General features: G+C 38.4%; 1 protein-coding gene and 1 pseudogene across 4 annotated transcripts; one reads left to right on the forward strand and one right to left on the reverse strand.

Moving 5' to 3' along the window:
* Positions 1-576: 576 nt before the first annotated feature.
* Positions 577-9,673, reverse strand: LOC111023905 (DUF1666 family protein (DUF1666)). 4 transcript variants are annotated; one of them, XM_022301406.2, is made up of 8 exons: positions 9,274-9,673; positions 4,795-5,265; positions 4,026-4,109; positions 2,704-2,844; positions 2,230-2,620; positions 1,731-2,144; positions 1,430-1,626; positions 577-1,137 (listed from the first exon to the last, which is right to left on the reverse strand). In XM_022301406.2, exons 2-8 carry the CDS (start codon positions 5,089-5,091, stop codon positions 895-897), a joined length of 1,767 nt encoding a protein of 588 aa, XP_022157098.1. In that variant the 5' UTR covers positions 5,092-5,265; positions 9,274-9,673; the 3' UTR covers positions 577-894. The 4 variants fall into 4 exon arrangements, with proteins under 4 accessions (XP_022157098.1, XP_022157097.1, XP_087980093.1 ...); XM_022301405.2 differs by having other exon boundaries at positions 577-1,140; positions 9,274-9,672; XM_088123967.1 differs by lacking the exon at positions 4,795-5,265 and adding an exon at positions 3,630-3,760 and having other exon boundaries at positions 577-1,140; positions 3,951-4,109; positions 9,274-9,671.
* A 9,102-nt stretch (positions 9,674-18,775) lies between these two features.
* LOC148211399 (uncharacterized) lies at positions 18,776-20,907 on the forward strand (annotated as a pseudogene).
* Positions 20,908-24,595: the final 3,688 nt, after the last annotated feature.

Below are 24,595 nucleotides of genomic sequence, written 5' to 3' on the forward strand. Positions count from 1 at the left end.
TCAAATTTGTAAAACAGTTAGAAAAATCGAAATGAACATTTTTTAGCTTGTCTATGCCCATTCCCACCCAACAAAACCTCCAACCAAAGGGACCTAAAGGACTTAGAAGGAATAAATTCAAAGATCACTTACTTCAAATTTAATATCATATGAGTTTTTTTGGCAACGATCCAATATTAAGTTGCACGCAAGTTAGCTCAAACATTCACGAATATATAAATAAATAAATAATTTTTCATATATTTATTCAATACTTACAAATCAATACAAAAATAAACAATAACAAACACGTAATTTCTCCCGAGAAAAATCTGATTCTGAACCCACCCTGATTCTCTGTAGGCAAGCTCGACCATCCATTTATCTTTCATGGAAACACTTATTGCAAAATTCATTTACATTTTTGACCATGCAACTTGACCAATCTTCAAATCAAACTATATACAATGAAACTCCAAAGAGCACCAAAAGAAACATGACTTACATCCACATCTGTGTGTAAGAAAGAGCTATTTAGATTAGGAATTAATATGAAAAAATGTGGACATGATTGATGATGCAAACAAGAACCAAAAATATTCAACTGAAGGGTGTTTTGTTTTATAAACATAAGAGACGAACATGGATATATGCTTCATTGTCGTGTGATCGGATAGTTGAGAGAGGCTTTTTCCCTTTTTCCTTTCCACATAAGAGATATTAATACAAGGAGTTGGTAAACCAAAAAATTCAGATCAAATGTAGTAGTAGTAGTAGCAGCAGCAGGGCCCAAAGTCCATCTCATCATCATACTTTTTGCAACTGCAACCAACCATGATTCAGTTACATAAAAAACACTCCCACTCGAAACTACCTCCTAGTTGAGTTGCTCAAAAGAAACTAAGAAGTAATTGATCAACATGGGAAAAGAAGAGGAGATGGATCTCTCTGCAATCTTCCATTAGACAGATCTAACTTGTTCATTTTCTCCTCGCACCATACCAGCTGTTCCTTGGTAATCCTCGACATTTTAACCAGTCTTGATATGATTTTAATATCCACCACTCCCAAAAGTAACTGCATGTCTTCGTATGTTTGAGGCCACGTTTTCTGCTTCCGCCTTCTACTCTTCTTCCTTACTTCTTTCAGCTTCGTCTTCTTCTGCCAACACCCAAAACTCTTTCACACTATTCTCTAACTCAAAATTCGTTTATCGAATATGATATTCATATGATCAAATCATTCATCACAGAGATTGAATCGTCATGAAATTAACAATTCTAGTTATCATCCATCTTCCATGTTCTCAATACAAGTGCCTAGTCTAGACTAGACATTACTATATTTATTTATGCCAAGCACGGTACTAAGAAATATGCAGGAAAAAGGAACTTTTCCATTTCCAAATATCAGTAAAGAAGGATGAGCTTAGGACGAAAGCATCATATACCTTGTCAAGGGAAGATCGAATGTGAGCGAGGAGAGTGGTATCCTGGGTGTGGTTTCCAAAACCAGAATTTGAACTTTTTTTGTCCATCTTCAGGAAACGGTGGAAAGTAAAGATTGCAGCTTCAATAATCAATATGAGATCAGGAGCAAGGACAACCAAATCAGACTCTTCTTCCTGCACCCCCTTTGGATCCGAACCTGAACAATATTGAATTGATTAGACTTATAAAACCGTATTTTCCTATGCTATCCTTAAATAAAATCAAAGGCATCACATTCCCAACCATAGATACGTAAAATACCTTGTATGTTAGGAACCTGCAACAATTTAGGAAAAGATCGACGAGTTCGGGCGTAAATTCCTGGCCTGGGACCTTGTTGGAAGGGTTCATCTTCAATAAACCTTTGCAAGAGGACTTGAAATTGCTGAAACTGCTGAGCAGTAAGATTGTAATGAGAAGGGGGTTGGGGTTGGCATGAAATGAGGTGGTTGAGTTGAGTGTACTGGCAGTGGAGGGCCTCCCAAGACAAGCAAATGTGAGCAACATACGCAGTTTCAATATGGTGATTGGAATCAGTGAAGGGCAGGGGAGGGTGGAGATGCTCCGTGTCGTCTTCAGGTTCTTCGATCCTCTTCAGAGAAAGACAGCGGAGAGGAGATGCAGTCTTTTTGGATGCAGATCTTGATCTTGGGGAGCGGGAGGGTGTTTCAGAGCCTATATTCGTAATGCAAATTTCAATATTAGCGGGCGGTTAATAATAAAAAGAAAAACATAAGCAAGAGGCAAAAGGAGAAGTTACCGAGTTCGATGAGCGGCTGCATGCTCATCCGATCATAAAACAGCATCCTCTCACTATACTTGTCATACAGAGTACCAAACCCGCCCCACCACAGTCGACCTTCTGCTTCCACATCTCTCCATTCCTGCTCACCACAACTTGTCTCCCCTTCTTCCTCTTCCTCCTCCGCGCACGAATCTTCCTCCGGAATCAATACCATGAAATTGTTCCTCCTCAATTCCTTCAATCTCCTCTTTACTTCGTTCATTATAAAATCCTCCTCATCGTCTTCCTCTTCCGCTTCCGCTCCTGCTGCTTCATTACACTCGCCCTCACCCTTGTCCTCGCCCTTGTTTGCTTTCCCCGACTCATCACTGCCATTCTTCGACTTGGGATCTACACCCGCGCCATCCTGCAAATCCCTTTCCCTACCCTGTTTACGGCCTTCCTCAACTTAATAACTTTAAAAATAATCAATTTGGAAAGAGATAAAACCTCAGATGCGCTATCCAGTAACTGCTTAAATCCCTCTACTGCAGCCTTTTGAGCAGCTCTTTTTTCCTCCGGTTCCTCGTCAGCACAGGTCTTAACATAGTGTTCAAATAGGGACCTCCTTGCTGAATAACTTGGAATAGCCTGCCATTAAATGATACTTTCCATAACAAATAACAAACAGTAATCCAGCACATAAAGGCCAAACACAAACATAGTGTTCTTTTTCTTTATATAGAAAAAAAAGGTTTCTCGTAATAAAATATCAATTAATCCTTCTGTGCCCCGACTCTAAAGAAAAAATAAAATATCAAACAGAAGGGATAAGGCATTATACAAAGAACAAAGAGAATCCTAAAAACCAAAACCACGTTCTGGTACTGAGAAAAATGAAAATACCAAAACAATATAACCACAAAGATCAAAGTCCAAAAAGAAAAGAACAGACAAGGAGATGTTACATAGGTAGTTTTTTTATAAGAAACAAATAAGATGTTTTCCATTCAAAAAAGAGACAGCCTAAAGGCAGTTGAGAAAATGTTAGACCTCCAATCACGAAGACTTATTCTAGAAGGGGCAATAGGGGAATTGTAGTTAGGGAAGAGAATAATTAGAGGGAGCAATTGTAACGGTTTGGAGAGAGAAAGTGGGCTTGCGCCGTAGGGAATGGGAGCGCGGGGTTTGAGGTAGATATAGTCCCCTAGAATGTAGGAGGAGGGCAGTCTTGATTTCAGTGTTAGGGAGGTAGTAAGGAGAGTTACCCACCCTCTCGAATTGGTGGGGTGCCTCTGTATCGCCTACGGGCTTAATTCAATTAATTCCAAGAAACATTGTGAGGGAATACCTCACAGAAAACCTTCCCCAAAGAACTATACAATCACAGCTTTCCAATCCCGTATAATCATTTGAAGACTATAATTACAAAAAACCTTCTTGTGGATGGAAGCCCACCAAGAAGCCATATGCTGTATATTCACAAAAAGAGAATCCACCGAGGACTTCTTATCTTCAAAAAGTCTACTATTCCTTTCTCTCCACAAAAGCCAAAGTAACGCTCTAGCTGCACAATTCCATGTTACATAGGTAGTTAGATGCAAGTATATTTGAAAATATAGAAAGTTTCTGGTATTACAATGAGAAGGACTACAGATGAACAAACTAGTTAGAGGCAATAACAAAAGAAAGTCGTGTCAACCAAGAATTCAAATTTATGGAAGTAGTCTAACATAGACAAACAAAATCAAACAAACCTGTATCAAGGGGTACCATTGGTAGGAGCCCCTTATTCCCGAACAAAGTAATTCAAATCTTTATACTCAACAAACCTTAAAACGGGGATCAAATGCTATCTTTGGCAGTTCCTTGTCCCATTTAGAGAATGGTGCCACTCCCTGCTCCTTAAGCATCTCCTACAATTACAACATAATGATCACTTTCCAGTTTCCACCAGAACAGTTGAGGTTGCAGAGGATAGAAATTTCTTAAACTTAAGATAACATGATCGAGAACATATGATGGCAACTTCAAGAATGATAGTAAGCAGGAAGTACATACAAATCAAGACCATGATCAATGATTAGAAACATGACGTGGCTACACTAATAGGCCAACAACCAGACCTGCTTTCCATTCCAATAAATGTTGGCCTGATGAAGGGGAGCAGCTTAATTTCCCTAACCTTTTCAACTTGCTCCATGAATGGAGCAGCAAGCTTGGCTGACTGTTTCATAATGGTTGTGAAATTAATGCATCTACATCACAGAGGCTAAAAAGCCCGCCCAAGATCCGGATGCATAAGAAAGACAAATTTTTTAATAAGACACTAAGTTTTCATTGAGAAACATGAAAGAATATACAAGGCGCATACAAAAAAACAAGCCCACCAAAAGGAAAACCACCTACAAGAAGGGACCCAATCCAAATTAGAATGAACTTGATATTCCATAGCAACAAAAAAGTTTATAGCAAAAAAGACAAAAACTTCATCTAGTATCGAACTGTCAAAAGTTTAACTTTTAAGGCAGGATGAATAGGAAGAACAAAATGCATAAGATTATTATGTTGATCTGCAATCAAGGGCAAGTAAGATGATACCTTAAACTGGATAATTAACTGCTCATTAGTTGGCCCACAATCTACATCTCCGTAGTCTGAGGAGGTGTCCAATACATTTGCATCACCACTAGCATCTTTTGACTTATCCTTGCTGTTCTCACTCTGCAGTCCCTTAACTGCAGCGTCAGCATCTCTCGGCAGATCTACATCTGATTGGGCTATTGTTGGTGCTGAAACAGGCAATGAAGCTATAGGAGTTCTAGAATCTTGTAATTTTTTCTTGATCAAATCCAGGGCAGATGATGATGCTGATATTCCTATCGTTCTAAGAGGCATGGCTTCACCACCACCCGTGTTAACGACAGGAGTACTGATACTTATACTGATAGGGGCAGATCCTTGTTCAGTTAATGCATTACTATTTGGTACAGGAATTGAATGTTACTTTGTTTTTTCATCATTATGCTGCCTCAATTCACTCACTTCATTTGGGATATGCCAACTGCTAATCTGATTTCGAGAGGGAGAGAGAGAGTCAAGTTGGCACCACTAAAAGGTTAAAATTTCATGGCTAAAACTTACTATCAATCTAAATTACTACAACAGTCATACGTTCCATAACAACATTCTAAGGTAAGGGACAGAGAATGCAGAAATATAATTTTGAGGATCATGTTCTTCATCAATGAGTTTAAAGAACATATGTCTAATGATACATGAACCATCTGGCTGGAGACGCCTTTTCTAAGAAATAAATCCACTTTTCAGCCAGTGCCTACCTCATATAGTTATGACAGCAGATACATTTTAGCTTCTTTTCTAGTTACTTCGTGGAAATAATACATGTTATTTTCTATGTTTTTAATGGAATAGCATCATCAATTCTCTACTAATAAAATCAAACACAGACACATAAACAGAGAAGAACAATAGGGTAGTTATGTCTAAAAGACCGCTAACACAAGAAAATAAATGAAATTTGCCGCTTAGGTCCTTCAACATATAGAAAAGCTTTTAAGAACTAAATTCAGTGGACTAGTTTCTCATATAAACAAGTTGTTATGAACAGGAAAAAGCTCCAGATACCTATTTCAAACAAGAAAAATTCCAGTCTCCCTCTTTTTCGAATACTTGATTTTATATACAAATCCTTGTTCCCTATCATAACGGGAAAAAAATACAAGAAAAAAGGATCATTAACTTTGTCTTATTATTGTAGAAATTCTTTTTACCATCACTCATACAGACCAAAACCCAATCAGTACCGGACAAGTTCGCCCTACAAACAATAGAACCTAATCACATTCATCGGTTAATCACTATTTATCACATTCTAATAACCAAGATGTGTATCCATGAGTCGCAAAGTTTGGGGAAGAGGTAATCTTTGTTAGGCCTCCTAAAAGTCAACAGCTAGGAAGAAACAAGGCCCGAAATTTATGCCAATGCCAAGAGGATGAACTAGTATAAATGAAGGGAAAAGCGCCCACTACAGAGATGTATATTGTTGATTCTCAAAAAACCATTTGATATTAATATTCCAAGGACAGCACCCAGAAATGCCCAACAATATCAAGTAAGTGGTTTCAACCATGGTAGGCAAAGCAGCCGTAAGGGATGGCCCACTTTGGTAAGGGCTTGGGATCTCTTGGTCATTCCGACTTAGAGGTCTCAAGTTAAACCTTTGGGAGAGCTTAATACAAAAAGCTCCTGATGTCTCTCGGGTCAGGGCCTTGGGGTGGGTGCCCCCATGTATAAGAGAGCAAAGCTTCGAATCCCGATTATCAAAAAAAAAAAAAAACTATTGTAGGCAAAGCAGTGAATAAACAGATGGTTTATATATTCCCTGGCATTTCTATAACTTTTTGTTTTCAGGGTAATAAACAAGTCAATATTGAAATAAATGGGTGGATAAGAAAAACTATCAAACTCGTATGATGTTATATATTTGGATCGAGATAAATAGATTACCAGAAGAGTGCTTAAAGATACGGAAAAGGAGAATGGAGCTTTCCCTACTTGGTTTAATATACAGCATCTAATTGGAGCTCCCTCTAAAATAGGCCTTTTCATACATTTTCTACCTTTTGATCATTGTGAATTAGAGGTCACCCTATTGTAAGCTCCCCTAGACCCTGGATTAGGTGGTGCCCTATCCCTTTTCCTGCTTGTTTGTCTGCTCTTTTCTTCAATGAATACACCATTTTTCTTGATTTCTTTTTTTATAACCCGAAATAGATAGCTCTTTATCTTTTTTACCTCTATAACCGGGACAATGCAAACCCAGAGACATCCAGAGTTTTTGGTATTAAGCTTACCCAAAGGTTCGAACACAAGATCTCAAACACAAGACCTCATGATAGGTGATACCACAAGGCCCCATGCCCTTGAGAGCCTTCTTGATTTAAAATAATCTTTTAGATCATTTGAAGCAACTTTCAGGCTTAAGATCCACATGGCCAAAAGTTATCATGCCAGCATCTATAGCTCTAGGGACAAATAGGAGAACTAGCAAGCTACCTTCATTTCCTATTAGCCGACTGGCAATGAAACAGTTGGGTTGCTTAGCTTCCATGAAATAGTTGAATTACTTTGCCTCTTTTCATAAGAAACTCATATTCATTGTGCATGAAATTTACTAGACAAATCACAGAACTTCTCAAGGACTACAAAGCAAACTCACAGGAGTTCGTATAATATAAGGAGAGTAGTTAGAAAAAAGTCTGAACGAACTCCAAATGAAAGCAATAATAAATATTTGGCCACACCTCCCACAAGACATTTTACCATAGAAGATTAGTTCTTCACTTGAGATTGCACTTGCAAACAACAAATTAAAGACACTCTTTAACTAAGGCGGAATAAGCCTTCCTTTTACACAAACAAATTTTTCATAATATATTGTGGAAGAAAAACACTCAAATTTAATTTCTTTTCCAAAGACAAATTGAGTTAATTACAAAAAAATAAATAAATAAAGGTGTAATTATAGAACTTTTTTCCTAAGGAACACAAATTCTCAAACCTAAAAGGAGTGGACCTAAGTTGAATTGCCTGGTTCAAGTAAGAAGAGAGAACGATTCTATCCAATCCAGAAATCCTCCCATGAAAAATTACCAAAGAGGGGTTGATGGTTAATCAATGATGAGTTCGAATTTTTTAATGCTCTCAAACATCCTCCTATCATCAATTTTTCATATACCCATCAAGCTTCAAATGAAAAGTTCTTCCTTAAGGGTGGTAGAGATTGATCCTTATTCAATAGGTGTTAAGTGGGATTCTCATTAACTTCATGTCTTTGTTCAGAATCCCTCTACCACAAGTTGTAGGCAGTAGAACACTATAAGGGATTTTCTATGGAAGGGAGTCAAGGAGCGCATCCCACTTGGTGGGATGGAAGATTGTTTAAAAATTGGTTGAGCCGGGTGGTTTATGCATAAATTCAAAATCAATTGAGTTAGATGGCTTGGGCATAGAAAATCGAAGAGTGCACAATGAGGCCCATCTAGCTAAGTAGTTATGATGGTTTGGTTTCCCTTTATGGCCTAACACTTTATGGCATAGATTCATTGTGAGCAAATATGAGATCAACCTTTTGAGTGGGTATCATTCCATGGGGCTAGAGGGGTGGATGCCTGTTTAGGAAGATTGTTGGTTAGGCAAGTACCCTTTAGTCTTCATTTCAAAATTGATTTTTGGTTAGACACAGAAAAATGGTGAGTACACAATGAGGCCCATCTAGCTAAGTAGTTATGATGTTTTAGTTTCCCTTTACGGCCTAACACTTTATGGCATAGATTCATTGTGAGCAAATTTGAGATCAAACTTTTGAGTGGGTATCATTCCGTGGGGCTAGAAGAGTGGATTCCTATTTAGGAAAATTGTTGTTTAGGCACCAAAGCCGAAACTCTATGAAAGCACATTACTCAATCCTCTTTCATTCCCCCTTTTGTTTGAAAATAGAATATCAAAACATATAGGTCTAGTTCAATTATAAACTTTAAAACACCCACAATTACAAATTTAAATATTCACAATAATTTTAGAAGATAAACAATCGAAGTATCCAAACTTTGAACATTCCACAATCACAAATTTAAAACCGAAAACATTTAAGAATTATAACTTAAATACCCCCAACCACATGATTTAAAAATCATAACATTCACAAAATTACGAGATCATATAGACCAACCCAAACCACATAACCAGCATAGATAGTCCAGATATCAAAATACCCGAAATTCCAGCAAGCTTAAACTCGTGAAGTAGTTAAAAGACTTCCACAAATTTAATCGTATAAAAACACCCACAAAATTTCAGAATTTGTAAACTTTAAACACCACAATATTCCACAAACATAAACTCAAATGGTCCAATGATCTCCAAGTTTTCAGCAAACACTGATAAGACAGTTTTAAATAACTACAAATTTTAGAACTCAAATCTCATACAAAATTCCCAAATACCCATAAACTTCTAAGTATCAAAATCTCATATAAGAAAACGTCCACTCACCTTAAGGGAAATAATGTAGATCTATGTTGTCGGAGTGGTTAGCATGTTGTCAGAGGTCTGAGTGTCGTTGGTCGGACGTCTCGTATTTGCCGTGAGTCGACGGAGTTCGGAGCAGCACCATGATTCAGAATTCCGTCGGGCTCGTGAAGGTCGCCGTGGGTATATTGCAGGTCGCCGCGCGTCGCCGGACTGAGTCTCGCCGCGGCCGGGTGTCGTGCGTCGTTGTGGGCGGCGTGGGTGTCGCCGGACTGAGTCTCAACCGCCGTCGGGTTCGCTGGAGTGGGTTAGATGTCGCGCCGCTGATCTGGGGTCTCGTGGTAGAGTTTGAGAGAGGGAGATTGAGGGTGAGAAGAAGGAAGAGACAGGATGGAGTGAGATGAAGAAGAGCAAGTTAGGGTTTTTTGGTTTCTCAAAGTGAAGTATAAAATAAATTTTGATTCACTGTTTTTTTTTTTTTTTTTTTGGTAAATTACATTTTTCAAAAGTGACAGTTTGGTTCAAAAAGGTCGTTTTCCTTATTTCACTGTTGACTAATGAAAAATGTTTTTTTAAAAGGAACTTCGCATTCAATTAAAGTAAACTTAGTACCACACGGACAAAAGATGAGGAGACATCAGTCTCTATATATAAGACGTCGAAGCCAAGTGGGAAAAGAAAAAAACCATGAACTGGAAAAATCACTTCGAAGGCCAGATTTTGCCAAATGATCAGCTGCTCTGTTATGCTGGCGTGAGGCGTGTAAAAATTGGAGAGAATCGAAAGATAGAGAAAGGGTTTAAATGTCATGTACCCAAACTCTAGCATCTCCAAGTGTTATCTATCTTCTAGTTAGCAAATTGATAGCCTCAAGAGAATCTGATTCTACAATTATTCTTGGGGAAATGAAGGGATTGAGCAAGTCTTATGCCTTCCAAGATTGCCCGAAGCTCAGCTAGCAAGGGGACATATGAAATTGGCAGAAAAATAGATCGCCCTGCTGCGTCAACTCTTTTCCAAATTACAACGGAAAAAACAAATAACTCAAAACTCTCCCCAAGTAGGAGCGCTCTTTGTTGACCTTTCAGGAGACATGTTGTAATGTGAAGTGGCAAGATCGAGACAACCAACCCAGTCGGCATCGGAGAATGCATGGTTAACGGTCCCGGAGTGATGGTTAGGCCAAGGCCAAGAGAATCATCGGAGACAAGAAAGAACGAGTGAATCTAGTTTCGAATGAATGGAATTAGGATATGGAGTCCATGTCTGATCCAACCAAAGAGTTAGTATCTAAAAAATAATATATATATATTATTAAGGGGCCCACTTCGGACTCGCTCACAAGAGAAGCACAGATCTTTATTCGAGAAGACTAAAATTGAAATTTAGATCAATTTTTTAAAAACTATTAAACTAGTTAGTTTGAATATATAATATTAACGTCTCTCATTTAGCTCCTTCATGCCTACTATAACTAGTTATCCCTTGAACGAACGATAGAAGAACTACTGAGATTCTCTGTGTTAGTTGACCTAAGCCGCACCATTACTGCTGGGGTGGGGCTCGGCCTCTGTGAAGTGAAGGGTTCCTATCGTTCCAAATTGCCTAGAAGGTAACTGCTGCCAAATATTTCACATCAAAACTAGGATGATTTTGAAAAAAAATCCCATAAGTCACAAAAATTACTGAATGTATCTGACAGGATTAGGGCAGAGGGAAGGATAGTCCGTGAAATAATCTTAGCCCCTTGCAATAGAAAATAGAGTGGACAATTGTTTCCAACTCATGATTGCAACAAGGATAGAAAGGTGAGATATCCAACCCTTTCTTTTTTGCAGACGTGAGGTTCGCTCGTTTTTTAGTAGTATTCGTGTTGGGTTTTGTTGTCTGGTGGAAACCAGGGTCATGTGTTGCAATTTTGATTCGGTCTTTTCGCCCATTCCAGGCTGCAGTGTATAGACAGTTATTCTTCCTCTGATCTGGGGCAGATTTCGGTGTTGTGATATCCGTGCCGTTATGGGTTTACCCCGCTTACTGTTACTACCCAAATGGTTTATGGTGTAGTTCTTGATCGGGTTTCTCAACCCTCGGTTTAGGTTGTCTCTGTTTATGCTTCAAATTCTCCTTCTAGCAGGCTCACTTGTGGGAATCTCTGGTTTCGATCTGCTCTTTGTGGACCGGTCCAGGTGTGGTTATGAGTGATTTTAATGTCATTCATCACTCGTCGGAGGTTTTGGATGGTCAGTTGGATGTGGCTGGGATGGTGCAGTTTAATGAGACCTTGTTGCAGGCTGACTTGGTTCAGCCTCGTGTTTGATCCTTGGTTTATCCGATCGAATAAACAATTAGGGGTTTGATTCTTTGATATTGCTATGATATTGGATGTTGCCAGGTGATTACTGATCAATCTAATATTGCTCACATGACAGTTGACTTCTATCGTCAGTTACTTGGTTTTGAGATGGTTGGTTATAGGGACCTGACGACCCGACTTGCTGGGATCCTAGATTTTGTTTGGCCTTCAGAGTGCTCCATACTTGGTAGATTGTCCTCCTTGTCCATTGTGCCTACAAAATCAGAAACAACTAAAGAAAATGTTCTCTTGGTGGAGTTGTTAGTAGATAGTTTATCATAAAGAAATAAACTTTCATAAAAAACAAGTCGTGATATATATACTCGGTTGTTTGTAGGATCTAGGCATCGATATCCTTTATGAACCATGTTGTAGCCGATAAAAACACAAGGATAAGTTTGTTTGCTGAATTTATTCTTATTGGGATTGTTTCTAGATAAGGGAAGCATCTACATCCAAATATCTTCAGATTGTTATAGCTAGGTTCCTTGCCAAATAGCTTATGAAACGGTGAATTCATGCTTAGAACCTTAGAGGGCATTCGATTAATGAGATAGACAGCAGTAAGAAAAGCATCCACCCAATATTTTAGAGGCATATTGTAACGCCCCAGAATTTCCCACACATTTCTAGGTCACGTTAACTACTCAACTAATTAAACTCAACCCCAAATACGTCATGCCAACTCCCTATGCAACAAAGATATAAAAAAAATCAAGTTCCACTTTTCATCAATTCAACAATACATCAATTAGATAGAATATCGATCAACAACAATCGTGGGCCACCTCACGAGGCAATTTTATTATTCAACTAGGCAAAACTCAACGAATGGAAGAAAACTAAAATAGACACCTATCCCGAAATGAAATTAACAACCAGTGGGAACCTCCCAATAAATCAAGTACAAACAAATGGTTTATTGACCAAAACATAAGGTCTTAACTAATAACTTAAACTAAGCAAGAGTGACTAAGCAGCCTATGGTCCTCGCTTGTCATGTCTCCTCCGTCCATCACCATGGTCGACAAGAAACATTCGTAGTCATGCTTTTCAATACATCATGCATTCAAACATAAACACATTCCATAAAATTTAGTGACAACCACAGCCAGGAAGCACGTTAACAACCAACCTCTAATCTCCCTAACATCACAAGTACCCCTACGCTTATCACAGTTATCTTAACCTCCCACAGTTATCTCCTTTGAGTAGAGTCGGCCCCTGACCATTTATACCCAAAGCCCCGACACTGCTGCATCGGCCCTCGACCATTTATACCCGAGGCCCCGATGACTTCACCATCTATTGGCCCTTGACCATTTATACCCAAGACCCCAATAGTCTTCCTCCCAAAGGACTCCTCGTATCGACCCTCGACCATTTTTACCCGAGGTCTCGATACTCCATTAGTGACGTATCAGCCCCCGACCATTTATACCCGAGGCCCTGACACTCACTCATTCCTTTACTCCAAGAATCCAACTCTCACCAGAGTCTAACCATATGCTTTCTTAAGCCATGACCCATGCACCTTTCAACTCACAAACACCATTCAGCATGCTTCCACAACATAAACATCATTCTAATAATGAGATAACAATAAACCAATCATGCTTTCATAATATAACATTTCTTAACAACAGCTCCACAATGAGTTTTGTCACAACAAAGCATAACCAAACAAATTTTAAACAATTAGAGCCCAACATAGTTCACCCACAACACTTAATATCCAACATCAATATTCAATAAGCATTGCTAGATATAATAACACACACGAAACACGCCGAACAATTCATGCATATCCAGGCAACCAACATTACCACAGCAATACTCATCAATTTAGCAAAGCAGAAATCTCACAATTTTCAACGACAAACATCCAACACAATTCCAAGTATATCGACTAACACAACGAGAATTATTTAGCACATTGACGTAATAGAATTTGCATAAAACGCTACAAAATTAGCACGTTAGAGACCATTTAGCATACATTAACGCACGCACACGCCCCTTGTCTACTTACTTTGTTATGTCTCAAAACTCTCACAAGATTCCTACTTGCTTCTACGCCATGCCTCATGCATCACCAATCTCATAGCAGTCCAATATACGATACACCAAAATGATCATATGTAAAAACCAATCAATTTAAAATATTCCAGCATGATCCAACAGCTCCAACAGGCATCGTTCACAGAAAGGCACAACCAACAACTTAATCTAAATGTAATTGATAAGTACCCAGCATACATCAAACACAACCGATTTCTCATAAATATTCAGTATGCTTTCGAAACAACAAATTATAGTACCGGTATACAAATTTCATCATGAAAACCAATTAGAACATAACAACAATTCAATCATAGTCATTCAAGATTACCTGGCTACAATTGATTCATACAACCACATAATTTTCCCAAGATATATCAACAGTTTTATCAACAATGACGTTTACTAAATGATAACAACGACAAGCAACATGCAAGTATCACACATGGGCACATGAGCAAACAACCATATCATATCAGCACACAACAACCAATCCCTCTAGTAAGAAACTACTTACAAACAAATGTCCTAAGGCTCTTAAGCTTGTCGAAGACTTCCTAAATCAAAAGAAGTACGATCTCGAGGTTAGTAACCAATTAGAAACACTTAAATATAATTGAAACCGAGTTTAGGTGAGTCGTTACCTACTAACTCACACTAAGACCACTTGGGTTGAGAGTGGGTCGATGTCGAATGAGCTCGGCACTTCAAAACTGAGTTCGAGAAGCCTCGGGCTTGTTGCTCCTACGCTGAAAAGGAATGGGTAAGCCTGATTTGAGTCCAAAAAGAAGTGGGTCAACACTGAAACAATGCTGAACGGGGTGGGTATCGCAAATCGAGCTTCGAACACGAGTGGGTTGATGCCAGAACGTGTCAGAACGAAGAAAATGTCACAAAACATACTCCATGTCGTAGATCTCGACTATTCGGATGCTAAAATTGGTTGTCGTCGGAGAATGTAGAAGTTTTAATCGTCACGCCGTCGTTCAGTTGCTGGGTATCGTCGAAAAGGAGACCGACGGAGGATGTTTGCTTCAAAACTTATGCGCCAGTCGTCGGGCTTCCCGTTCGCGTAGAATCACCACGCTGTCGCACACAGATACGTCGAAGGAGGGCTCGCGCGACTTGCTTTGTGTCGCCGAACATCGTCGTCACAGATCTCGGCTCGAGCTGTCGTCGTGCGTCGGGACAAGCGTGACGCCGTTGTTGTTGAAGACCACGGAAGGGGCTGCGCACCGATCGAAAACCATGGAGACACGCCGCTGCTATCTGGTCGTCACTGCTGCTGTCGACCGCCAATGTCTAAGGCGTTGCCGGAGGGAGCCGTGCCGGTGCTACTTCGCCGGAGAAGAAAGTTCGGGGGGGGGGGGGGGCTGCTGCAACAAGAAAGGGGAGAAAGGGGAAGAAAGAGATGACTGGGGTTTGACTTTGTTTTCCTTTTGATTTCCTTTGTTTTTTTTTTAAACTAAAAGCCCGATTCCCAAATTAATAGAAGGCCCATGGGTTTGAAGAAACCAAAATTCTACTTTCAAACAATATAAACTCAACGATCTTCAAAGTAAAACAAATAAATCTAAGGCCCGAAGCGAAAATCCTAAAGAAAACACTCCAATAATTAAATTAAACTCACAACAACCCAAAATGAAATCCAAGAGGAAAAATTAAATTTCCAAAAGTTTAATTAAGTTTTAATTAAAATCTCTTTTCAAAATTTTAGGGCTTAATTATCTAAATCAAACGAAAATAACTTGATTCGAAATTATCCAAAATTAAAACTCAAAAATAAGAAGTTCCAATAATTTCACTTAACGAGGAAAAAAGAAAAAATCCAAAGGCAAAATTTTAAATCATAAAATAAACGAGTCAGAGAACGCGGGGCGTTACACATATGAGATTCAAACAAAAGCGAGAGGTCAATTTCAACTATATGACGATGTTTCTTTTCAGTTACTCCATTTTGTTGAGGAGTGTAAGGACATGAAATTGATGATGTTGTTCCAAGAAATTTTTAAAGGTAGTGGATTGAAATTCACCCCACCATCCCTTTGAAAAACTTTTATCCTTTGTTCAAATTGATTTTCCACGATAAGTTTGAATTTGATAAAACAAGATAGGAACTCTCATTTCTTTTTCACAGGATAAATCCAAATATATCGGCTAAAAATTTACTATGGTAAATCATGATGGCAGTGCAATAATACTCTTCTATAGATTTTGGGCTTTTTGGATCAAGCCTTTAGATACAAAAGTCTCACGGGAAACTTAAGGCCAAAAAAGAAAAGAAAAAAAAAAACTGTTTCCCAAGCTTGTAAGCATGAAATTGAAATTTTTTTCTACTTGTATAGCTTGTAATTTACAAAGTCCATAATCGGCTAAAAATTTATACTATGTACAGTAATTTCTTTTAGATTTATAGCTGAAGTCTTGGTTCTTATGTTCCTTCTAAACTCCATCTCTCTTTCTTCTTTCTTCCTCGTATTTTTTAATGTGATACCGTTCAGTCAGCCATTGATGAGGTCTGTTTCTGAGTTAATTTTTTTTTAAACTTTTGATCTCGTTCGAGATGCAAGCTTATGTTGTTTGTTTGTTTGCTTGAGTATTGTTGGTTTTTTTTCCTTATTGGATGGCGTTACTGAGGCTTTTTTTAAATGATGTGTTTGTGGAGTAGATGACATTCAAAAGTGTTTAGACTTTTGAGTAAGGGGTATCAGAATGGTCTTTAATGCATTCATTTAATTTAATTAATCTGTTTGTTTTTAAATTATTAATTTAACTAATAATGCAACATTGATTTACATTGTTTGGTTTTTAGGCTGATTACTATGGTAAAAGTCTCTTTCCCTGGATGAAAATTGTCTTCCCCTTCCTCTGCTTCTTCCTCGATTTTGAGAAGAATGCTTGATTTAGACTTACTTGGCTAGACATTTCCTCTTCTTCTTCAACAGTGATAAGTTGGTCATGTACTTTCAAAGCAAGAACAAATTGATTGTATGAAGGATAAGGAGCTTTAGATAACATGGCATGGCAGTTCGAAAATCTTTATATCTTACTCCTAGTCCTTTTGCCAAGTGGAATACTTTAGTTAAGTCATCCAATGACATCCAATGGCTTTTTCAATGCTGCCAATCTATGGCTTTTTCAATGCTGCCAATCTATCACACAAATTTTTCAACTTTCTAATATATTCATGAAACTTTTTTCAACGTGAGAAGTGCCTCGTTTAGGTGTATTTCATTTTCTTTTTTGTTCATTTGAATTTGTCGTGGGCTGAGCATGGTTCAACTATGGGTTTGCTCATGTTGTTTTTTGTTTCTTTTGAATTGGTTTTTTTCTGAGTTTTATTTTTTCCATATATTTTTGTGGGGTATAAATGAGGTAAACAATTAGTTTTTTTGTTTTTATTAAACAATTTAATAATGAAATGACATCAGTTGGTGGATCAATAAAAAAAAAAATTGTTGTTGGAACTTTGTGGCCTAGAGAAAATTTAATTCTTTTCTTTAGTATTGTTTTAAAGACGATGATAGATTCTAAAATTAAAAATCTTTGGGCAATTCATGATATGTTAAGGTTCTTATCATTTCTCTATTATTTTCCCTTTCAAACTACAGTTTAAAAGTGAATGAGTTTCAACAAACAATGACCTCACAATTCTATTGCTTCATGTGCAGCTTAACTTTCAATTCACTTTGAGTTTTGAACTTCAGGCTTCTATTAATAGAGAAGACCTTTTCTTCATCTTGAGAAAGATTCGGTAAGAAGTAATTAAATCTATTGGTATTATTTATGTTTAAAATCAATTTTTTATCTACATGTCTATTTTTTAGCTTGTTTTACTAGGGAGACTAATGAGAGATAATATCTTGATGGCTAGTAATTTAGTTATTGGTATGTTTTGTTTGACCTAGTGATATTGATTCACTTCATTTTGGTCTCCAGCTTTAACTCATTTTTCTCATCTTAAGCCTAATTTTAACTCACAATATATGTTTGATTTATCAAAATTCATCTTTAGCATTACTACACCAAAGTCAAGTGAGACATGGAGATTTCTTATTGTATACTACACTAAGTTTGCGCATTTGAGGTTCAATATCTATTCGGCTCAATTTTATGAATGAAATATATAGTCTTGTATCGATATGTCCCCAACTATCAACTTTATTTATTCAGTTTGTTCCATTACTATCTATACATCTATATTTTTGTTTTATATAAAACTAATTGCAAGATTTCACGATAGTGCTTTTAAGAGAAGTGCTTTAATTTAGATTTGATACTTTTGTGTTAGTATCAAATGAGAGTGCTTTTAGAAAGTGCTTTAGTAAAATGAGAGTGCTTTTAGAAAGTGCTTTTAGAAAGTGCTTTAGTAAAACTGCTTAATATCAAATAATTTTGATATTTGAACAATTACTTCTAAAAGTGTGATTGGATCAAGCACTTGGGCCTAAAGCATTATGAAAGTGCTTTCCCAGAAAGTATGGTTAGTGCTTCTGACTTTTTCTTTTTTTTCAAAAGCATCTTTGTTTAGGATGTGCTCAGACTAACCATTCATGACTAAAACACTTCTTAATTTAAAAAAAGTGTTTTTAATGAGTTAAAAGCACACTCTTATAAAAAAAAATTAGTTAAAAGCACTCTTTTAAATGTTAACCAAACACAACAAATTGTTAAAGTAACACTTAAACATCGATAATCACTTTGAAAAACATGACAGACTCATTTACTTCCAAACTCATATTGAGTGAAAAGTAGTTTTCACTTGCCAAAAGAACTTCGAAGCATTGCCTACTTCCAAACTTGTTGATATTAAGTGAAAAGTAGTTTTCACTTGTCAAAGAACTTGAAAGCATTTCCTAAAACTTAGAAGCTTTTAGAAGACAAGATATTTCTGTGATACGGATGTGGCTCTAGTCTTCCAAAGTATTCAATGAACAACAAGTCTTAAAACATGCTCCAAAGCTTCTAAATTACTTGGATATTGTATCTTTTTGTATTATGAGTCATGGGTTATTTCTAGAAATTGACCATTTGTTTTCTCCTATAGTGATTGTCATCAAAGTCTTCGACTTAGCAACCCATCCTACCACTTATGTTACTAGCACTTTGACAATGTTCAATAAAGACTGGGTGCATTTAAATCGGTATGGAAATAGTAGTAACTACTTATTAGTCTTCAAACTAATTATTTGATACTAACTGAACAAAATTAATTTTTTGGACTTTTAGAGCTACTAATGAGTACGTAGAAGGAGCATGGAATTTTCTACAAGTGAAGAAAAGGAAACCAGATGCCAACAAAGTTTTATGTCCTTGCAAAGATTGTAGGAATATGCGACATTTTGACTTCGAAATTGTATATGAGCACTTAGTCATTAAGGAAATAGACCCGAAATACAATGTTTGGTATCATCGTGGTGAAGTAGATGAGGGGGATGAAGTAATGGAGAATGAAGTTGATGATACTTTTATGTCTGAAGCCACCAACTTCTATGAGAGCATACATATGGGAGATGAGGACAATATTAATCATTCTATATCAAGGAAGGACAAAATTTTTTTTTAGAACATCCAAGGGGGAAATGCTCCATTGTATGAAGGATGCACAAAATATACAAAGATTTCGACAACTGTAGCATTATATAAACTTAAAGTTTGTAACAGTTGGTCAGATGCAAGTTTCAATAGCCTTTTAGAGCTATTGCATGACATGTTCCCAAAGGATAATGTTATACCAAGATCTATTTACGAAGTTAGAAAAAATTTCAAATCATTTGATTTAGGCTACAAAAGAATTCACGCATGAGTTAAGGATTGTTGCCTATCTAGAAATGAGAATGAAAAGTTAGAAAGTTGTCCTCATTGTGGAACTTCAAGATGGAAGATTGATGAACGAACCAACAAAATCAAACAAGGTGTACCTGCCAAGTTATTAAGATACTTTACCATTATTCCACGACTTAAACGAATGTTCAAAATATATGAAGTGGCTGAAAGTTTACGATGGCATTCTAATCATAAAAGTAGTGATGGAAAAATGCAACATCCGGTTGATTCGGTTGCATGGGAGTCAATTAATAAAAAATGGCCTGAGTTTTCTATAGACTCGCGTAACCTCAGACTAGGCCTTGCTACAGATGGTTTTAATCCTTTCTCCATATTGAGCAATCAATATAGTTGTTGGTCAGTTATGCTTGTTGCATATAACTTTCCTCCTTGGTTGTGTTTGAAAAAAGAAAATATAATGTTGACATTGTTGATTTCTGGCCCAAAACAACCTGGAAATGATATTGATATTTATCTACAACCTCTGGTGGAAGACTTACAACTTATATGGAATGGAATACAAGTGTACGATATCGTAAGTAAAACTCATTTCAATCTAAGAGCAATTCTTATGTGGACTGTAAATGATTTTCCAGCATATAGAAATCTTGCTGGATGCAGTACAAAAGGTAAATATGTATGTCCTATTTGTGGGGATAATACACGTTCTTGTTGGATGAAACATAGCAAGAAATTTGCATACATGGGTCATAGAAGATTCTTACCAACATCACACCCGTATAGGAGAAAAAAAGCTTGGTTTGATGGAAAAATAGAAAAAGAGTCAACTCCCAAAATTGCAACAGGTCGTGCAATTTATTCCGAGCTTGAACATTTTGAAAATTGTTGGGGGAAATGTGAAAATAGAAAGAGGAAGAGGAATATCGAAGGGCCAAAACAAAGGTGGAAGAAGCGATCGATTTTCTTCAATTTATCGTATTAGAAGGTAGATGATTGTGTCGCATTATGCAGTTTTCGAGTACATTTTATTTCACTCCAAATTAGGCCTTTAACTATTTGAAGTTTTTCTTCTGTAGGAATTACCAATTCGTCACAACTTGGATGTCATGCATATTGAAAAGAATGTTTGTGATAGTATTGTGGCTCCGGGAAACAGCGACGCGTGGCATCGAACGGCGTCGGACGCGCAGCTTTGAGCAGCAGCGGGCGTGTGCGCAGTGTTGGGCAGCAGCAGCAGCGGCAGAGGTGTGGTGTGGGTGCGGTTCCGGGGCGTTTTCCGAGGACGCATCCCCCCATCGCGAGCGGGTTCGGTCTCCCTTGGTGGTCGGAAACCGTGGTGCGGGTCCTTGCTGCACACAACGTAGTGGGTATCGATTTGGTGAGTTTTTGTTGATAAAATAGCTTGGACAGCAGCAATTTTTGCTTTCGGTGCCTACCCATAACCATTGGAAGCTTGATTTACGCAACCCACATTTATTCGAGTTAGGCCGAAGTTACCCGCACCTAGATGAAGACGATTTTTGCGGTAACAGACGTTGCAAGATCCCTTATATTGAATTTCGTTGGCTAGAAATTTTGTGTTAATTATTTCCATTTGTCTATTGTTGATTAGGTGTTGAATTGACGCAAGATCTAGGAGCATAGCAGTGTGTAAGTAGCACCAGGGGGCGAGTGCGTGCGTTATTGCATGTTAATGGAACGATTTTGTGCTGATTTTTTTTGTTAGAATAGTTTACTTCGTGCGTATAGAAATTGTTAGTTTTGATTTTGTGAACGCCTAGTGATTGTTGTTGAGTTACATGTCGTTAATTCTATTGTTAGACATTATAAGCATGCATGGTTACTTGTCATTGAATGTGACTGGTCAGTTCTGATTATTATGGTTGGGAGAAATTGATCTATGATGTTTGGAAACATGTTGGGGATGAAATACATATGCTGATTGTATGTTATTTAGTTTTATGTTGTTTAGTTGGAAGCTGTTGGGTAGTGTTTTGTTTCGTACGTCTAAAAGTATGCTGAACAATTTTGTTGTGACTTGGAATGTGGGTGACTTTCGAAATACATATGCTGATTGTATGTTATTTAGTTTTATGTTGTTTAGTTGGAAGCTGTTGGGTAGTGTTTTGTTTCGTACGTCAAAAAGTATGTTGAACAATTGTGTTGTGACTTGGAATGTGGGTGACTTTCGAAATACATATGCTGATTGTATGTTATTTAGTTTTATGTTGTTTAGTTGGAAGCTGTTGGGTAGTGTTTTGTTTCGTACTTTTAAAAGTATGCTGAACAATTGTGTTGTGACTTGGAATGTGGGTTACTTTCAAGTTGTCTTGGGACGGGTTAACTGTTGTTATCATGTGGGTTGTCGGAAGTGAAAACGCATGCTAGTCGTTGGGATACACAAGGCCTTGTAGTGGATGATTTGAGGGTTATGTGGTAAAGTTTTAGCGAATGACGATGTTGCGAATGTGGGGTTTATCTTGTAAGGAAAGTGAATAGGTAATATAGTGACATCATCTCGTTAAGTAGTTAAATTTGGGGGCGTCACAGTTTAGGAGGATGAAAGCTCTTGCTCCATTTCTAAGGTGTTTTTAAGTAGCACAGGTTAGCTTTATTCTGTTAGTATCCCCTAATAGCTTTAGAAATTCAGCCTTGGAAAATTTAAGGGCTGTCAATCCCTTCCATTGCCTGAAAAATAATGACCTTAAAAATCACTGTCACATGTACACCCATTTTATTTCGAGCTGCGGCGGTAATTATTATGAGTGTTGACGTGTACGTACGTATCTAATTATTGTTTAACGAGGAAAATTGTTTTCTCTGGCAATTGTCCTGGGTCGTTGGGCCCAAATTAAGTATCTAGGTAAGTGGGCCTTCCTTGTTTTAGAACAAGAGGGAAGTAAGGGAAAAGAAAAACCCTAGCCCAAGTAGATCCCTTCTTTGTAAAAACAAAAGAAGAGTAAGGAGAAAACCCTAGCCCCCAAACCCATCCCATTCGTGAAACACCTCCCCCCTCGTTTTAGTTTTCGTATTTTCTTCTACCGGCGCCTCAACCCTCCCGAAGCGCTCAACGGACGACGACCTTCGACGTAGCAGCTTACCTTCTCCGTTTGATAGCAGCAGACGGCGCGGCAGGCACCAGCGGCGTGCGACTCCGGGCAGCAGCGGTGCGCTGCGTCGGGCAGCAACGGGTGCACGGTTTTCGGCAGCAGTAGGCGTTCGCAGACGTCGGGCAGCAGCGGCGCGCGAGCGTCGGGCAGCAGCGGTGCACGTGGGTGCTGTTTTTGGGGTGTTTTTCCGGCAGCGCAGTCTTCCCTCGCGAGCGGGTCCGGTCTCCCTTGGTGGTCGAAAGTCGTGGCGCGGGTCCTTGCTGCACACAGCGTCGTGGGTATCGATTTGGTGAGTTCTTTTACTGCTAAAATAGTTCGGACAGCAGTAGTTTCCGATCTCGGCACCTACCCATAACCATTAGAGGCTCGATATTCGCAACCCACATTTATTCGAGTTAGGCCTGAGTTACCCGCACCTAGACGAGGTCGATTTTTGTGGTAATGGACATTGCAAGATCTCTTAGAATGAATTTAGATGGCTGGAAATTTTGTATTAATTATTTCGTTTGTCTATTGTTGATTAGGTGGTGAATTAACGCAAGATATATGAGCATAGTAGTGAGTAAGTAGCACCAGGGGGCGTGTGCGTGCGTTATTTAGTGTTAACGGAGTAGTTTTGTGCTGATTTTTAATTAAAATAGTTTATTTCGTGCATGTAGGAGTTGTTAGTCTTGGTTTTGAGGGCTTCTAGCGATTGTGTCGAGTTTCGTGATACTATTTTCATTGCTAGACATTATAAAAAAATTGCATGACTTATTATCGTTGGAGGGGACTGGTCTATTCTGATTGTAGTGGTTGGAAGTAATTGGCCTATGACGTTTGCAAACAGGTCGAAGATGAAATACACGTACTGAAAGCCTGTTATATAGTTTTATTGTTTTGTTATTTTGTTGGAAGCTGTTGTGTTAGTGATCTGTTTGGTATGATGAAAAGCATGCTGGTAAAATTGTGTTGTGAATGAAATACACGTGCTGAAAGCCTGTTACATAGTTTTCATTGTTTGGTTATTTTTGTTGGAGGCTGTTGTGTTAGTGATTTTGTCTGGTATAATGAAAAGCATGCTGGTAAATTGTGCTGTGAATTGAAGGGTGGAAGATGTGCTTATGGGTTGTCTTAGAAGGATTAGTAGCAATTGTCAGGTGTGATGTGATGGGTTAGTGGTTCGTTAACCTGGGGTCGTGTGAAGAGAAATTGCACACTAGTCGCTTGGTTACGCAAAGCCTTGAGTGAGTGCCTTGGGGATAAATGGCAAGGCCGAACCTCAGCTTTCTGTATAGGAGTATTGGGGTCTTGGGGGATAAATGTCAAGGACCAATATGCCGGGTAGGGATAAATGTCAAGGACTGGTGCACAGTTCAAGGCCTTGAGGATAAATGGCAAGGCCGAACGTCAAGCTTCTGTAGAGGAGTATTGGTATCTTGGGGATAAATGTCAAGGGCCAATACAACTCGAAGAGTTAGACTTGGGGGACTAACATGAAGTGATGCTTAGGGGTAATAATTCAAGGCCTTGGGGATAAATGGCAACGTCGAGCATCAAGCGGGGTAGAAGAAGGTCGGTGTCTTGGGGATAAATGCCAAGCGCCGATACGCCTCGAAGAGTTAGACCTGGAGTACCAACATAGGGAGGGTAGAGCGACTGCCAGCTCAAGTGGGATAGGGGCTAGTGAGTCGTGTGGTTGGAGTCCCGGAAATCCTGGCGTTATGCCGCTTGTATGGTAGGGTTAATTTACTGTTATCATTCCTTGCTGCCTATCTGTTGTTTCTGCTATTGTTCTGATGTGGTTGTGATTATGAGCATGCTGTTGTGTTTAGTTAGGGAGGGATACTTACGGAGTATGTTATGTACTCACCCCCCTACCTTATTTGTTTCAGGTGTGAACAGGGCCGACCGTGGTGATGACGTGGAGGAGGTTTGACTGAGGAGAGATCACTAGCTGTGTTGGTTAGGATAGTGGATAATGTCGTGCATTGCAGACAGCGTTAAAATCTGATTGTTATGAATAAAAAGGGAACTAGACATTGGGTTAACTCAC

Source organism: Momordica charantia (genome assembly GCF_013281855.1).
Source record: "Momordica charantia cultivar OHB3-1 chromosome 5 unlocalized genomic scaffold, Mcharantia_2.0 BLBB01000005.1, whole genome shotgun sequence".
Classification (NCBI taxonomy): domain Eukaryota; kingdom Viridiplantae; phylum Streptophyta; class Magnoliopsida; order Cucurbitales; family Cucurbitaceae; genus Momordica; species Momordica charantia.